Source organism: Mesoplodon mirus (assembly GCF_964341445.2).
Source record: "Mesoplodon mirus genome assembly, chromosome: 5".
Taxonomy (NCBI): domain Eukaryota; kingdom Metazoa; phylum Chordata; class Mammalia; order Artiodactyla; family Ziphiidae; genus Mesoplodon; species Mesoplodon mirus.
Window position 1 is genome coordinate 51,620,520 of NC_138980.1, and position 17,427 is coordinate 51,637,946.

At 48.4% G+C, this 17,427-nt stretch overlaps 1 protein-coding gene across 2 annotated transcripts; it reads right to left on the reverse strand.

Annotated features, from left to right (window-relative positions):
• Positions 1-2,273: 2,273 nt before the first annotated feature.
• Positions 2,274-16,943, reverse strand: SAP30L (SAP30 like). 2 transcript variants are annotated; one of them, XM_082623985.1, is made up of 4 exons: positions 16,103-16,939; positions 11,610-11,732; positions 9,305-9,403; positions 2,274-7,769 (listed from the first exon to the last, which is right to left on the reverse strand). In XM_082623985.1, the coding sequence occupies exons 1-4, from the start codon at positions 16,298-16,300 to the stop codon at positions 7,641-7,643; spliced, it is 549 nt and encodes a 182-aa protein (XP_082480111.1). In that variant the 5' UTR covers positions 16,301-16,939; the 3' UTR covers positions 2,274-7,640. The 2 variants fall into 2 exon arrangements, with proteins under 2 accessions (XP_082480111.1, XP_082480112.1); XM_082623986.1 differs by lacking the exon at positions 11,610-11,732 and having other exon boundaries at positions 9,305-9,388; positions 16,103-16,943.
• Between the last annotated feature and the right edge of the window lie 484 nt (positions 16,944-17,427).

The window sequence follows — 17,427 nt, forward strand, 5'->3', positions numbered from 1 at the left end:
TTGGGCAGTTCCTCAACCTCTCCGAGCGTGCATTTGCACCTCCATAAACCGGAGTTAATAACAGCTCCTGCTTGATATGACGATGGATCAATGTATGTAAAACTAGTGACAGGTTGTCAGGCACGCACACTGCACTTGATGGCTGTTACTGTATCGGGATGTGGAAGATCCTTACAAACTAAAAAACTGTTAAGTAAATGGAAGATTCAATTCCACACATTTGTTGTTTCCTCCTATATGCCAGGCACTGTGGTGGGAACTGTGGATTATTTTCATTCTGCTTTTTTTTTTTCCAGATGGAAGATCATCTATTCCAATGATTCATCTTAAAAGTGTCTTTGTGGCTGTGCATGTCACTGTATTTGCTCAGGCTCTGACCTTTCTGAGCTGCTTGAGATTGAACGTAGCTCTTTTCCCTTCCTGGGCCTAAGGTGGTTGGACTCAGTGCCATCTAAACCTAGATGTGCAAATTCCCCAGGAGAATTTTCCCTGGGCCGCCCTTGTGGAGATGCTCATTAAGTAGGTCTTACTGGGGATTTCTAACCAGTATTCCTGATCAGGATGAAGCTGCTGGATTGGGAAACCTCTGGACCAGTTTAGTACTTCTCAACTGTAATGAGCTTAAGTCTTATTTGGGGAAATTTTAAAAATTCATATTCCTGGAATTCAGCCCCTGAGCTTTGCATACTGAGAATCTGGGCTGGGGCCCAGGAACTGGCATTGTAACAGAATTCGTAGGGGATTCTGATGGGGGTGGGAGGCGGCAAGTGCCACCTTTCAAAGAGACTGGACCTCAGCTGATCTGATATTCAATATTCTCAAGGTCTATTGTGAAAAAAGGATGTCCGGTTCCTAGTGGAACTTCTGCCCTAATAGTATAGTAAGATATGGGTTCCTCCTTCCATCACAATCAATATCTGTGGATCCTCAAAGGAGGTCGACTCCAGCAGGGGCTGGCCAGTTTGGGGGAAGCTTGGCAACGAAGCCCCTCTCCTAGGTTCGGTGTGTGAGGGGTTCAAGGCAGCCCTCAGCAGTTACATATGAAAGAAAGGGAGGGCAGCAGACAGAGGAGTGAAAGGAACTATTTATGCTATACCTCAGATCAAGAGGCAACATGGTATGAAGACGAGACCTTCCTTTGCTTTCTAGAGGAAGATGACTCAGACATCCTTCGGCAACAAACCGTCACTGACCCTGTGGGCTCCCAGTGACAGTCAAGACTCCCCACTCTCCTCGTCCCCTAAAATGCCTCCTGAAAAGTCAACCTCCACATTATTTATGTGGGAGCGGAATGGGAGAGGGTGAGGGTTCTGAGGGGAAGAACCGTACTTTGTAAATTTCTGTTTAAAATTTCAGAGCTAGCATGCAGTACTACTAGTCAACTAATATGAACAGAAATATTTACTGCATTTTCCCCCTTTCATGCTACTGAGGACAGAGATGTGGAAAAGTGACACTAGTGACAGATCTGAAATGAAAGACCTGTGTGTCTGAGGCTTGGCTGGCCAAGGGGCTTCATCCCAGAGGCCTCCGGGGCCTCCACCAATCAGCTCAGTCAGATAGCCCAGCATGAGCAGGCGACTTGCTGGGGCCTCTGACTTAGTAGCCTGCTGGCGGGCGTGGCAGGGCAGAGATTCTGCAGGTCTAACAAGCGTTCAGATGATGGACCAACTTTAAATACCAAGGCTCTACTGTAGGTGAAGAAACGCCGGTTTATACATTGCTAAATATAAGTTTTTGGGACAGTTAAACATTGAGATATTTATATAAAGGTCTGTATTTCCAGTTCCTCTTGAGAACTCGTGAGAACTGGCCACACAGGGCTGGCATTCCCACGTGGCAACAACAGGCTGGAGCTCAGCGGTGGCTGCCCTTAGAAGGGACCTGGATTTTCCAGTTTACAGCTCCCCCGCCCCCCGGCCCCCAACAGGCATTTTAATTTGCAACCGTCCATCCAGTTTACTTAGACCTTTTATAGGTGGATAACTGAAGACCAGAGTGAAGCTCTGGGGCCAGCGTACCTGCTACGCTACGCAGCACTCAGGCTCGACTCGGGCCGTCCAACCACAGCCAGTCTCTTTGCACAGGAGTGAGTGGGAGGGCAGGGTCACACTTCTGTGAGCTGAACTCACATGGTGCGCACTGGGAGTGGAAGGGCGAGTGGAGGACAGATCGCTGTCCCCAGTCACTGTCCTACACAGCCAGGGGCCGAATGTGCAAGTGAAAGCATCTGAGCTCCATGTGGACATTCAAAGGGTACAACAGAGTGTGTCTCTTGTTTCTCATTCAGATCGTTTATTAAGAGCGAAAGTCGGGCCATCCCATCTGTGTGATACTGCAACATGAAAAGTCACATACATACTAAGGAGACCCCACAGAATTGAGAGCCTTTCAACAGTACAGAGCCATAGATTACAAAATTAAAATACAAATGATCCCCCCAGTTTGGCAGGAAACATGTACAATATGAGGAAGCCTGGAATGGAAGGGCACTTGCTTTTCGATAAGGCAGTTACAAAATGGAAAAAAAACCCAAACCAACCCGCACCCCCAAAACACTCTGACGGGAATAACACATAATACACATGTGAAAACAGGGATCCTGTACAAGCCTCTGTCATTAGCAAAGATGTGTTCATTAAGTGAAAGCCACTGAAGGGTTTGCATTTGAAGATGCAAGCTAGATGAAATGACTGATTGTAGACATGCCTACTCTAAGAAAAGGTCCCACCTTGCCCCCGGCTGGATTCCACCTCAAAAAAATGGGATCAACTTTACCCTTCCTAACCATAAACTTGAAAACAGTCTGTAATAAAGTGAAAGGAATACAAAGGCATCCCTAAAGCACCATGCTTCCCAGGGCATGATCTTGAGCTCACCTGTCCTTCAGTTCAACTGCCTCTCTCGCTAACAGGGATGGGGGCTGCAAACGGCAGGGCCACAGAGCTGTGTCTGTTCAAGTCAGGGTCACCTGATTGACCCACCTGAAAGGCAAGTGTATTTCGTGAGAATTTAGAGTCTAGGACACCACCACATTTCCCGCCAGGACTTTGGAACCTTGGTCTTAAATTATAGGCTCCTTCTGTTCTCCCCTCCCATTCATTTTGCAAAACTCAACGGACTGCCTTCCCAGTCCTGTCTCACAACCTTGAGTTCTACAGGTTGGTTCCCTGAGAGCCAGGCTGGCCTTGGGAACCTCTGCTCAGTGGCTAGGTCTCAAGGTTCTGAGGGCAGCTCACTGCAGACTGGGTTACAGCTATGCTGCAAGTTGGAAAGTGAACGAGCGCCAGAAGCGTCAGGAGGACAGAAGGCTGGTCCAGATGATGCCACAGCATCAAGCAAGTCTTTTCAAATCTCAGTTTCCCCATCTCTAAAAATCAATGACTGGGCAATGGCAACCTCAAAGGCCTTTCCAGCCTGAAAATATGGCACTTCTCTGTCACTGAGACATGTGGTTCTCCCAAGTTTCCAAGCTTTGTTTTCTCCATAAAAACAATGTGTGACATACTTGCAGGAACCTTAAGGTACAAGCCCTCAGGGGCCCTATAACCTTTCAACTTCAGACAGAGCAATGGTCATGTTTTAAAATTTTCTAGCTAAAACTTTTCCTAAGTAATATGAGCATCAGTTTTTGTGAGGCAAGCACAGAACTAAGGCCTCCTCTGTCTTAAGGTATATTTTTTAGCAGCCTGATAGCACTCCCTCCTACCCTGACCTCCTCCATCAGCTTTAGCAAGATCAAGGGAGTATAATGATGTTATACTTCATCCCAGCAGGAAGACGTTGGGGTTTCCTCAACATCTCCAATAAGGAACTAATACTCGGGGGGAAGGACAGCCAGGACACCAAAGTGTCTATATGCTTAGCTGCTCCTTCCCCAGAGACAAACACGATGCCCTGGGGCAGTGCAGCAATTAGGTCCTTGGCCAACTAACTTGGCCCCCATTAGGCAGAGACTAAGATGGAAATTCCAGAGAACATAGAAAAGCCAGAGGTTTACAAAGATAGAACAGCCTTCCCCAGGAGGTAGTGAGTTCTCTGTCCTCAAAGGTGTTTAAGCCCAGACTGCTCAAACCTTGGTGGGACGGTTGTAGGCAAAATGCCAGCACCTATGGGGAGACTGGACTGGATGACTTAAGGGTCCTTTCCCAACTTCTGAATCTTGTCATGGTAATGACTGAGAGCCTTCAGATGATTTCTGTGCAGCAACTCTGGGATCCATGGTCGGGCCCCTGAGTAACTTCCCTCTCCTACTTTCTCCTTTCTACCAGGCAGGTGCCCTCCAGGATATTAACAAAAAAGTTCCCACAAAATAAACAGCTGAAATGCCAAGGTTAGATGCAACATTCCAGCTGCAAACAATTATTAATATCTGCTCTCTGGAAGACTAGCTGTGACTATTTAGCTATGACAGGAACGTCTACCAACTTGGCGGCTGTATCACATAAATGAAATTCCTCTTCCTTTTACACCAGCCGTCTTGAATCCTTTGGTTGCAATCTTTCAAGGGATTCAGCTTATGATTTTTTTCACATGATGTTGCCAACCTAAGGGTTTGTTCGTTGAAATAAGAAGTTTGTCCGTTTTTTAAAAACCTTAAAATGAAGCAACACAAATGGCAAGATGTTGACAATTCCATGTGACACCCTTCAGGGCATATGAAAGAATCACAGCAGGCTGGAAACTGAGGCAGGAGCTGTGCTGTTTAAGACACTGCCAGTTCTGGATTGCACATTCCAGTTTTGCCCAGGAGCACCAAGAGGAGAGAAGGCAATGTTGCAACATTACAGGTGGAGAGACACACGAGTCCTTGACAGGTGGTATAAAAAGCAGGCAGCCACGATGAGGGCTGCTCTTCCCAAGCCCCACTGCTCCCCGAAGCCAGATCCGGTTGCTTTGGAAGGTCGGCCACCTCTGACAGGCAGAAGTCACCTGCCCCAGATCAAGCCATGGGAGACTGAAGAAGAGGCTAAGGCCAGTGGCTTAGTGGTCTGATGAAAGAATAGATGTCTGCACACAAGGAAAATATAAGTTCAGAGAGCTCTGTCTTCTCTCACCTGACATGCTTTCAACACTTGAAAAGACACCCATAACCTCCACTTTCCAAAGGCCCTCTCCTTAGAGGAAAGACGGCTTGGGACTCGAGTGCACACAGCATCTGGCTGAGAGGGGGAAGTTTCCCCAGGCTTCACGTGGGAATGAGAGCACTCTTACAGACACACCTGAACAGACGGAGCCTAACACCACAGCTTCCTGTACAGAAGCGCACCGCTGTCTCTCAACTGGGAACACAGATCTGCTATTGAAGGAACAGTGACAAGACTTACACACCCACAATTCTGGTTCAAACATCAGAAAGATACACTTTTTTTCTCAATAAGATGTGGACATTTCCAGAGAGCAGGTTACCAATGCCTTAACCCCACCTGTCCCCAAACTCCAGCCTGATCAGAAAACACTCCCCTTGACAAAGGGGGTTTGGTGTTTTGACACCTTCAAAGCCTTTCTAACTCAGCTTCTCAGGAAAAAACCGACATAAGCCACATACTTTAGAGCCTTCTTGATGCTCACACATCAACAGCCTTCAGCTGTGAGTAGCGAGACACTCTAAATATCTATTGAATCTGCACAACTAAAAACACGCAGAGAGCACCCTGACGTGCCCAGGTGTATGAAAATAAGATCCCCTCATAGTCTAGAGTATGCTCTATGTACATTCATTTATACATATTTTAAAAGGCTGCAATCTGCTAGACATGCATCGTGAACACTAGTGAAACCTTGGCTGCAGCGAACACACATCGTTTTATTTAGTGAGAGTGGTGGCCCTGTCCCCGTCCACAGAATGCATGCTCCACGGAACTGAGACCTTTGGCCACTGCACCACCATGCTTGGGGGCCAGGGGGTGGGTTTGTTCCGACTTCTCTGCGTGGATGCTCAGATTAAGCCGTCTGTGAGTCACTAAAATGCTCCGCCAGGCCAGGCTGTCCACTGCTGCTTTTATTTTATTTTATTTTACTTATTTTTTATTTTTTTTGCCATATGCGGGCCTCTCACTGTTGTGGCCTCTCCCGTTGTGGAGCACAGGCTCCGGATGCGCAGGCTCAGCGGCCGTGGCTCACGGGCCTAGCCGCTCCGCGGCATGTGGCATCTTCCTGGACAGGGGCACGAATCCATTTCCCCTGCATCAGCAGGCGGACTCTCAACCACTGCGCCATCAGGGAAGCCCTGCTTTTATTTTTTAAGGCTTAAGAAAGAACTCAGAATGAAAACTGAGTAAGAAAGTGATACCTTTGACCACAATATATGTCAAGATGGTCAGAAATTAGAATTTAAGTCCTTTCTTCTCTTTTCTTCCCACTCCCTGTCCACACCCTCTGCCCCCCAACACACTGACTAGAAAATTTTGCAAAAGCATACTTTTGGATATAAAGCTTTGTTTTCAAAGGATACTTTGGCTCTGATATAATTAGATAGAGGAATCTGAGTTTTTGAACATAAAAAAAAATCAGGTAATTGTTAATACTTAAAAAACTTTAGCAATCGTCCCCCCTAAAAGAGAGGCAAATTGCTCACAAAAATGAACATCGGATGGCACTGACCTGTGTTGCTCAAACCCATGATTTGTTGCTGACCCTCAAGGAGGTCAAAGCTGGTCAGACCTTCTATCTGAGAGCTGGACTTTGGAGCAGGAACCACATGGTCCTTGGCAGCTTTCTTGTGGTTGTGAATTAAGGATTAGTACTTCTGAGAACATGAGCCCCAAACCACTAAATATCTTCACTTGTCAAAGCATTTCTGGCGCAGGAGAATGGCTGAAGTCACAATACATAACTTGACCCTGAAGCATGAGGCATGAAGGCGTGAACAAAGAGCCGTGGCTCCCGGGAGGGGCTCTGCCTCAGTGTTTCTGGAACCTCCACAGATACAGCTTGGCACATGAGATTGCCCTGAAGTCCTCATCTGACCTGAAATATCCTGTCGGTGCATCAGGATTTCCTCACACTCCGGACGTTAAGTGGTGAGCAACAGAAACGGCAGAGGCCTCAATACCTAGAGGTGGGAAGCATAGGGCTGGCACTGTTAGTGACAGCTGGAGTAACCAGCAAATCCTGACTGGGTGCCTACTGTGTGCAAAGCACAGGGCTGGCGAGGGACCAGTGTCAAACGGATTTGCTGATAAGCGACAAAGCCTGCAACAAAGAGGGGCGCCTATGTCCCCAGCAGACGGGTCTGCTCATGTACCTCCCCACCAAGCCGTACCTCGCTGCTGGTCCAGGGCTACACCTCACATGTGGCAGCATGGAATTACAAGGTGACTACCAAAATATTTGTCATCCCACATTTCCAGCAGAACTGACTTAATGCTTTGCTGAATGTGGCAGTACATTGTTTTTCTTTCATTCTTTTTCCGATCTTGTTTTTTTTTTTTTTTTTAGTCCAGTAGTTGCCTTAAAGTCTGTGTATAAACATGCTGAATCATGAGAATATAATCCTCCTGACCGAAAAGATTTACAGTATTCATCATTCAAACTTTTTTATTTACAATAAAGTTTAACAGTCTTTACGGGCTTAAATGTAGCAGATATCACCTGTGCATTAAGCATTATACTTCATTTCTTGAAGATGTGCTTCATCATCACTCAAGCTGCTTGCCGCCCTCTGATTTCTGGTCCAGTCTACTCTTGTTACTCTTCACCATGTAGATGAAGTAAGCGAGCGTCTCCTTTTCATTCACGGGTATGTTCCTGAAGTGTCGGCTGACAGTCTACACAGGGAGGAAAACCAGAGTCCATTAAACCACGTGAACCAGCGGGGCCACAAATTCTAAGCTGTGCAAAAGAGGGAAGAGCAAGTTGCTCTCAGAGCTATGGAAGGGGTTATGATTACTGCAGAACTTCCTGCAGTGCTACAGAATGCAGAATGCCCTTTTTTCCCAGGTTTAGGTGATTTGGTTTCCAGGCTTCCAAAAGCAACACTTTATTCCACAACACTCCTAAGGTGCGGTTCTGTTTCAGTGGCAGCCAACTGTCCATCACGGCATAGTCTCAAGGTCATCCTCATGGAGCAAGAGACTGGGACTGCAAGGGTTGACCAGCTGCTACCATAACCTCTCAGGCCCAGGAACTGGGCAGAAAAGTGTCCTTTTAAATTTTTGTCAAATAAATAGCCAATTGAACAGATGTAGGTGTCTCACCCAAAAAACCATCTAAATAGTACATAACTGCCTCTTGAAAGACATGAGATTTGAAGAAAAATTCATCATTTACTATGTATTCCCGATACTTTATTTCCAAGTCCTGAGAATGCAGGTCTCCTCTTGCCCCATCTCATCCCACCCCTCCCACCAGGGGTGGACACTGGCAAGGGTAATGTTATCTTGAAGTAGGAAAGGTTTGTGTGCTTCTGTGGTTTATCTGGACGCTGGTGAAGGAGAGGTTTAAGGAAAAATGATGGATCGGCAAGAAAGCTCTAAAGGGAAGACCAAAAACCAACAGGGATGTGACCCCATAAGGAAATCTCTGGATGGACCGAGGGCGCCGGTTCAGATAAAAAGGGAGTCAGAGAACGAAAACTACAGATCGGTTGTCTCTGAATGGTAGGATTGCATTTTTCATCATTTCCCAAGTTTTCTACGGTAGACAGAAAAACACATTTAGAAAAGAAGGATGACAGGGTACCCACACAAATGCCAACAGGACAGAAGTATCAAGGCAGGCTGTCAGTATATTAAAATAATGGCCAGTGGAGCACCCGCATTTCCACCCCATGCCCGGAACTGTGTTGGGGACTCAGGGCAGGAGAAAACATTCTTAGGCTCCATTCACTATAATAAATACTTCCATTACCAACATCAGAGTAGAAGAAATCAAGGAAAAAAACCAAAGAAAGAAAAATAGCTCCTACAGAACATGAGTAAAGGTTTGGGGATGATTAATCAGACACACCTCATGTGCAGAATGGAACATATCTAGAAAGAATCTTGCAAAACAAGATTCAAACAAATGAACAAGCCAAAGAACACTCAGAACTTAGAATCAGGAGTCTTGAGATTCCAAGCTACCAACTTGCTGTATGGTTTTAAGCAAGTCCTTTCTTTTCTCTGTGCCCTGGTTCCTTTTATGGAAATCAGGCCTTTCTAGGTCTAAAGCTGGGGGATTCTAAATTGTGCAAAAGAGGAAAGAGGAAGTTGCTTCCAGAGGTATGGAAGGGATTATGTATAGACACACACGGAGAATCAAGGTCACCATCAGAAGCACAGCGCTGGCTCTCCCTCTTTAGAGCGCAAGTTTGTCTACCTACTTCTGCTAACTGGGCCTTATTGAAGCCCGGTCTGGTCTGCAATTTGTAGTGCCGTTTATAACGTCGGAGAGTGTTCACCTGCAGCTGGAACAGATCAACCTAGAGAGAAGAGGAGAAACACATTATCCATCGCCTGACCAGCCACGACTCACTGAGAGCCCACTGTGTGCCTAGCACTACACTATAGGGGTGGGGATGGAGAGACTACAAAGAAGTCTTAGAAATGGTCCACCAAGGACTAATAACTGGCTGGAAGGACAGAAACAACAGTGGAAGCAGAGTTCTGGCGGGGGAGGGGTGGTCCCAGAAGGCTGATGGAGGTCGTGAAGCTTCCGCTAAGGAGAGGCAGGGTTTAGAGAGACAGTGAGGAAAAGAACTAGAGTAGGGAATGAGCGAGAAGGCCATGGGCTCGGAAAGCCATGAGAGGACATATGGGCTAGGGGTCAGAGGCTCTCATGATGGGTTTAAAAGGTGAGACTGGGTGGTAGCATGTCTTGACAAGCAGAAGGAGAGAACCTAGGTGGGAGGGCGCTGTTCTAGGAAGATGGATCTGTGGTGGTTTGTGGGAAGACTGACTGGGGGGTGGAGGGACAGCAGAGGGAGATGCTGCAGCAATGGTCCAGAAATGAGATGGTGAAGTTGAGCTCTGCAGGGGTGCTGATGCTAGAGGGGGTAGCAGGCATGGAGAGCAAAGGTAAAAGCAGACAGACATACTGGAGGAAGACAGGCCAGAGCTCGGCACAGAGTAGATAGAGGGGCATGACGGAGGACAGTGGGAAGTACTGATATTCTCAAGTAGTTCTCCCCTAGGCTCAGCCTTCGGGTATTAGGATCCTTAACAGCCTTCCAGAGAAAGCTCAAAGCTACTGTAGCAAATGTACAAATCAGCAGGTTAGGGGCAGGGTCTCTGCAGATGACCGGGTAACAGAGGGGAAAGGACCCTCCCTTTTTTTTCTAACAAAGGAAGAGAGGAAAGCTGCACAGTCATGAAATATTGAAGGCCCAGAAAGTTGGGCTGCCTTTACCTGCCTCTAAAAGAGATGTTCTTGCTTCAGGCAGGTGGACAGCACTTAAAAACAAAATGAATGATCAATATGAGGGACCAAAGTCCTTCTTTCTTTTCAAACATTCCTCAAACCTTTTTTTTTTTTTTTTTTTTGTGAAAAGCATTTAGAAAGTAAATACATCCATTTCTTCATAAAATAATAATAAAAATGCTAAAAGCATTAGAAAGATACTGTAACCCAATGCTAGAAAAGGGGACACAGGAAGGAGCAGAGGGAGAGGGCCATATTTTCAAAGGTTTCCTCCACGTCTGCAGACAAAGGCCCGCCTACTCTTTCTAGTCCTACACAGTCATTTTCACTCTGAGTGCTAACAGGCGGTTGCCTTATGAAATATTCATGCATCAAATATTCAGTGTACATTATAAACGGTTCTTCTTTTGCCGAGTCTTAAGTGAAAACAATTTCGATAGAAAGAAAATTCGATATTCCTCCCTGTAGCCTTGCATAATAGACACTGGCACCTTGAAGGAAAGGCAGGCTTCTGGTTTGAGAAGCCTAGGGCTCATCATCTAGTGGGACGGTTCTCAGCAGGGGATGATCCTGCCCCCCAGAGCACACCTGCAATGTCTAGAGACACTAGGTGTGCCTGGCACCTAGTGGGTAGAAGCCAGGGATGCTGCTGAACATGCTACGATGCACAGGGCAGCCCCACCACAAAGAATTATCTGCCCCAAATGTCAACAGTGCCAGGGTTGAGAAACCCTGGGCCAGTGTAACTGACCTTGGAATAGATATTTGGGAACAGGCCTGGACCAGGAATCAGAGAGTGATAGAAAATCAGAGTTGGTGTGACCTGACAACTTACACCTTCATTTTGCAGACCAGAAAACAGAGGGGAAATGACTTCCCCCAATCCATATATACTCAGTCTCTAACTTTAAGGGCAAAAACAAAGTTTTTAAAAACTTGACATTGTGGTTGTATTTAAGTATTTCTCAGGGGTTTTTTGAAGAAAGTCAGCACAGCCTACTGGAGAGGGCACTGGACTGGGGCTCCCAAACTGTGTGTGTGACCCTGAGTGTCTGTGCCTGTCTGTAAAACTGTGGGGCAGTCAGACCAGTTGATTTCTAAGCTTTCAGCTCTCAGATTCCATATTACTATGATTCTATGCTTCACTTTTCAAATACACCACAGCAACAAAGAGGAGACTAAAATTACTTCTTAGGCCAGGCCAGAGGTAAGGATCAGGTTAGAATCCATTCTCCCAGCTTTCTTAAGGTAAAGTTTTGGACCTTTACCTCAGGAATGTCAGTGTCATGCTCAGGAGAATCTCCACCATCGTCACTTGTCTTCCTCTTCCTTTTATTTCGTACACTCTGGATGAAATTTTTGTGGAAATCGCAAATATACAGGTGTCTTACCTGTTGGGAAGCAAATTAAAGTCAGAGTTGCCAATTCCATGGAAACAGCAACAGGTATCTGTCAAATTATGGGGCTTTTCTCCCTTGCGAGGCATTGGAGAGACCAAAGGAAGAACAAGATGCAAGCCATCACTTCCACAAGTTTCCTACTGAATTGCACAATGAGAACCCCTCAAAGAGAACGCTAACATCACACCGGGCAGTGCGTTATAAACCAAGTCCCCCCGAATGATAAATACAACAAATGGTATGGATACAGCAAAGGGCAAGGCCCTGTGGCTGAACTAGCTAGAGTGGAGGTCCCTGACCGGAAGGGAGGATTTGCAGGTAGTCAGGAAGCATTCCAGATGGGAAAAGCCACAACTTAAGTTTCAAATGAGGCCGATGGAAGGCGTGAGTGAGGAGGCCCTGAGGAGACCATGTCACTTAGATGGAGGTGACTGCCTGTGCAGGAGCATCAGGAGAAATTCGGGGGTCGGGGGCATGAGAACAGCTTAGACTTTCCATCAAACAAGACAGGGTCCCCCAAGGTTTTTGAAGCAGGGAGAGACGTGACGTTTTCAGACCTGTAGGAGTTAGGAACTTATACCTCGCTGGAATGCATTGCCCCCGGGAGCAGGAAAGCAGGAAAGAAGGCACTGTGGTAATGGTAGACGGGACATCCTATTTTTACATTGACAACAGTTACTATTGTACGATGACAACTCTCTGAAAAACTATTTCTGGGTATCTATTTATAATTCTTGCATCACCACACATCCAATCCACAAAGAGAAGTGGAAAGAGGTGCAGAAATTCTCACAAGATGGAACCACATAAAAGAAGCTGGGGGACTTCCCTGGTGGCGCAGTGGTTAAGAATCCGCCTGCCAATGCAGGAGACACGGGTTTGATCCCTGGTCTGGGAAGATCCCACATGCCACGGAGCAACTAGGCCCGTGCGCCACAACTACTGAGCCTGCGCTCTAGAGCCTACGAGCCACAACTACTGAGCCTATGTGTCGCAACTACTGAGCCCACACGCTCTAGGGCCCCCGTGCCGCAACTACTGAGCCTGCGCGCTGCAACAACTGAAGCCCGCGCACCTAGAGCCAGTGCTCCGCAACAAGAGAAGCCACCATAATGAGAAGTCCGCACACGGCAACAGAGTAGTCCCTGCTCACCACAACTAGAGAAAGCCCGAGCGCAGCAACAAAGACCCAACGCAGCCCAAAGTATATAAATAAATAAATAAGAAACTTAAAAAAAAAAGAAGCTGGATACAACTGCTGCTTTTCTAATGCAGGCTGGAGGCTTATTATAATAGTAAGTGAAGGCGGCAACAGCAGCTAAGATGTGAAGAACGTGCTCTTATTAAGAATACAACTAGCAGGGTTGAATGGAGGATGACTGTAAATGACTTGGGGTTGTTGACACTGAACCAGATGTTGTGCAAATGTTCTTGAGAGACTTCTGAACTTGAGTTTATTCCTCAAATGCTTAAAGATAAAAGTAAGCTGATAGGAAACCAGAGTAATTAATTCAGGCCTTTTCACTGAGAAAATAATGAAAACTGTTTTTTATTCAGATGAATTAGCACTTTCATGTGGTTGGATCAGTGAGTCATGAGTAGTTTTAAGTTTACATTGTGAGGGTGTCTTGCAGACAGCAGGTAATCAATAAATGCTGCTGCATCAACACAGCCATACCCTTGCATCTAAAAGCAGCTTAGGCCAGTAAAAGCCACATTTACATATGGCAACAAATTGGAATAGCTTTGCCAAATTCAACTCTGTCAAAGGCCCTGCGGACACAGCACGTGTCACTGTCCCAAAGAATCTCCTCTAGTTGATGTACAGACTACTGGATGTGCGTTTATGAGGAAAGAAAGCACACTCACAGCATACCCTACATACCTCACAGGAAGCTGGCCCTCATGTTAGCTAGTTTCACAAGCAAGGTCTGAGAGACTAAGCTGTTCCTCAAATTCAGAGTGACAGACTTGGAAAAAGAACAGGCAGAAGATGTGATTCCTAAAGCTGTGGCTGGGAGATTTCAGGTCAGGACACTAGAATAACGGAATCCTAGATGGAAGACAACTCAGCAATCACCAGTGTAACCCCCCTGGCTCCCATCTCATTTTCTGTTGGGATAACCTGAAGCCACCTAGAGTGGAGGAATGACCTGGCCAAGGTCATCCAGACCTTCTAACCCCTGGCACACGTCCTTTCCTCCTGCAATGTTTTCCTTACTCTATTTATTCTCCACTTCTACTTTTCTCCAGAAGAAAGCAGATATATGTCAATTGGAGGGATGTTTGAAAGATGTTATATCTTAATAAATCACAGAACACTGCCAATGTCTACATGAAAGGAGTTAAACTGCCTGAGTAGGATTTAAGGTGCTATTATTTAAAAAGGTTCTCTGCTAGACCCTTTTACAAGATAAATAGTCATTATTCCTCCTTAACCGTTTTCAAGTACATATTGGTTTTCAGAAATTTCAGAGCCCAGTGGCCTTTAGGGAGCTGGGGGTGGAGAAAGGAGTGTGGTAGAAAAGGCTCTAGTGTTTTTTTTTCCTGTTTCACTTTCTGCAACAGCTAAAAATTCTTGTAACACAGCAGTTACTTAGAACTGAATTCCTGCCCAAGCCTGTGAGAATGAAATAGAATCCCTTTCAGAAGTAATGACTCCACAACACCACCTTCAAACAAACTGTGAGTGATTCTGCCTTGAAATCCTACTCCTTCAGAAGCATTACCTTTTGGGAACTCTAGTACCAGGCTCAGGCTGCCTCTCTTCTAGACAGTGTGTGTCAAACGGTCAACATAGCCCAACACAGGTTTTCCAGTGGGGTCACCGGGAAAATGGAGCCTCAGTTGCGGCAGCACGATTGTTCCGATGGTGGGTTTAAAAGAACTGGGAATTTCTTTTTCTTTTTTAGTACTGTAAAATATTATTATAAGCTGCTCAAGTAAAGGCTCCCAACAACCTAAACAGAAGGTGGGCAGTGTTTCCATGAGGATGAATTCATTACTGTCTTAGAGTTAAGCATTTCATTTCCATACATGTCCTAATCCAGGCCACGATAGTGTGTAGCCAGTTGTTTGCTTAGATGAATTCCTTTCATTCATTTATTCATTCATTGATAGAGATTTGTACTAAGAAAGCCATCAACTCACCCTCAACCACTTAAAAGTAGCATCTTTCCATTCAAGAGTTGCAAATATAATTGTTAACTTAAAAAAAAATGGGGGTGAGAGTGAAGAGCGTAGAAGGAAGGGCAGGGAAGAATTTTTTTACTTATTCAACTCTTAATCAAGGCTTATGCATGGGGCTTGGAAGTAAATCAGACAACGGATTCAAGAAATTAACCAGCCTCTTAGGTGCTGTGTGACTTTGGCACCGTCACTTCCTATCTCTGGGCCTCACTTTCAGTTGTAAAATCAGAAATGGAAATGTGGGTGCCCTTTCAGTTTAACAAGCAATCTCTGATTTCCCCCCAAAGTGGAGAAATTTTGGTCCTAAAAGAGAATGGATGTTAACCACCTAATCTCCTAGCTGGTCTACCTGAATATTAAATATCCCTCTAACTTCCAATTCCTAATCACCAGGCAGCCACTTAAGGCTTGCAGCAACAGATGTCAAAATAAACAGTTCTTAACTGGTGGACAATAGGCACATCTTTAGAATAGTTAACTAGAAGTGGTGAAATCACACAGGAAAAGTTTCCTATTCAAATTTAAATTACCCACCTCCACCCTCCGGGCATTTGTAAAGAAGTTAACCCTATAAAAATGGATTTTCTTCCTTTTCATCACTTCGACTGCCAGAGCCACCTCCCGAGACCAGATCTTGGTCTTATTTCTGCCACATCCTTGAAAATCCCAGGTCCCCACAGCTGCCTGCTGAGCAGCGAGCTCGGCGACCCTCTGCAGAAGCTGAGGCCGCCCCAGACAGAGACGTAACTGCCACCTTTCTTTTTCTGAAGGAATAACACGGATCCGAGAAGGAGAGAGAAGTTGGAGAAGAGCTGGGTCCCTTCATCACCTCCTCCCTAATACCTGCTCCTCCGTGGGCCAACCAAATGAACCCACCTCTTCCTGCTCCCATGTCTACACCAATAAAACGAGCTAAAAACTGGTGTCAAATCTTCCCAGGCAGGAAGGGTCCTCGGAGCCCCCGCCGCTAACCTCCCAGATTTGGGCAGAGTCCTAGTCAGAGCCCACCAGCGCCGAGCGGCCTTTGCAAGCCCAACTCCTTAGTTTGCAGATAAAGGGCGGCGAGGCCCAGGGCGGGGAGGGCCCCCGAGTCCCGCCCGCAGCCCGGGGCAGCGGCCGAGAGCTGCCCGGTGCGGGGGCCCAGCCGGGGGCGGGGGCGGGGGCGGACTCACGCTCTTGTCGATGTCCAGCTTGAGTTTCTTCTGCGAGATGCTCTTCTGGACCCTCTTGCTGAAGGAGGCGTTGCCCGCGGGCCGGACGCAGCGCTCGCCGTCCTCGATGAGGCAGCAGCTCTGGCCGTAGCCCGGGGCGGCGGCGGGGGCGGCGGGGGGCCCTTCCCGGCTATCCTCCTCGGTGCTAAAGCCGTTCATCTCCCCGCCCCGGGCCGGCCCCTCTGGGGGAGGGTCCCCCGTAGGCCACTCCGCGGCCGCGCTCCCCGCGGGGCAGGTTGCCGAGGCCCCCGCACTCGAGGGTCCCAGAGTCCGTCTCCAGCCGAGGCGCTGCCCTGCCCCGCGCCCTGGAGGCCCGGCTCCGCTCCGCCGCGCTCCCGCTCCTTCGGTCTCCGGGCCCGCGTCTCCGCCAAGCCCCTTCCTCCCCGCTCGCGGCCCCGGGGTCGGCTCCCGCGGCTCGCAGGGCCCCGCCGGGAGTCACCCGGAGGCGCCTTCTGCCGGGGGCCCTTAACCGTTACCCTTCGGCGGGGACGTCCGAGAGGGCGTCCCAGGAAGCAGCCGCTCCCCGAGGACTCCAGGCCCGGGCTGGCAGGGGGTTCCGAGGGCCCCCGCCGGCTCCCGCCTTATTTCGGCTGCCGGGCAAACTCGCCGCCGGGCAGCTCCCCCGGGGTGGCGCGGCCTCCCCGCGCGGGGCCCGGCCTCGAACCCGCGGCGTCCGGGCCCCGCGGCGCGTCCGGCCCGCCCCACCCCTGCAGCCGCTCGGCTGCGCCCCGAGTCCCGCGGCAGCCCCTGGGCCGCCCGGCCGCCGCCCGCCCAACGCTCCGCACCACAACAGTTCGCTCCCCCGCCCTCCGCGGGACAGCGGAAGTCCCGCCTCCGCGCGTCCACTGGCTGCGTTCGCACTCTGGGCGGGGCCGCCGCCGCCGCTGGCGCGTCCCATTGGGCGCCATCGCCGCCAGTCCCCGGCGCCTGGCTACTTCCTGGACTCTGCTGGGATGGGTTCAAAGTAGAGAAAGTGGAAAAGGGAAGAGTTCCCCGGGTGAGGGAGGGGAACCGGGCCGCAGACTCTCCGGGCCCGGGAATGGATCGTTAGCAGGGTCCCGGCTGGACGGAGGGCCCGACTCCGGGTACGGAGGATCACTTTCGGGGGACAGAAGTGCAGACGTGGGCGGGGACTCAGAGGGAGAGATACGCGGAGGGGCATGTGAGGGGGGACCTAAAGGGGATAGAGAAACTGTCATGAGAGGTTCAGACAGGGTGAAACGGAAGGACCACGGCCAGAGGACCCGCAGACCGGCGGGATAGAAATCGGATAGAAAGACAGTCGT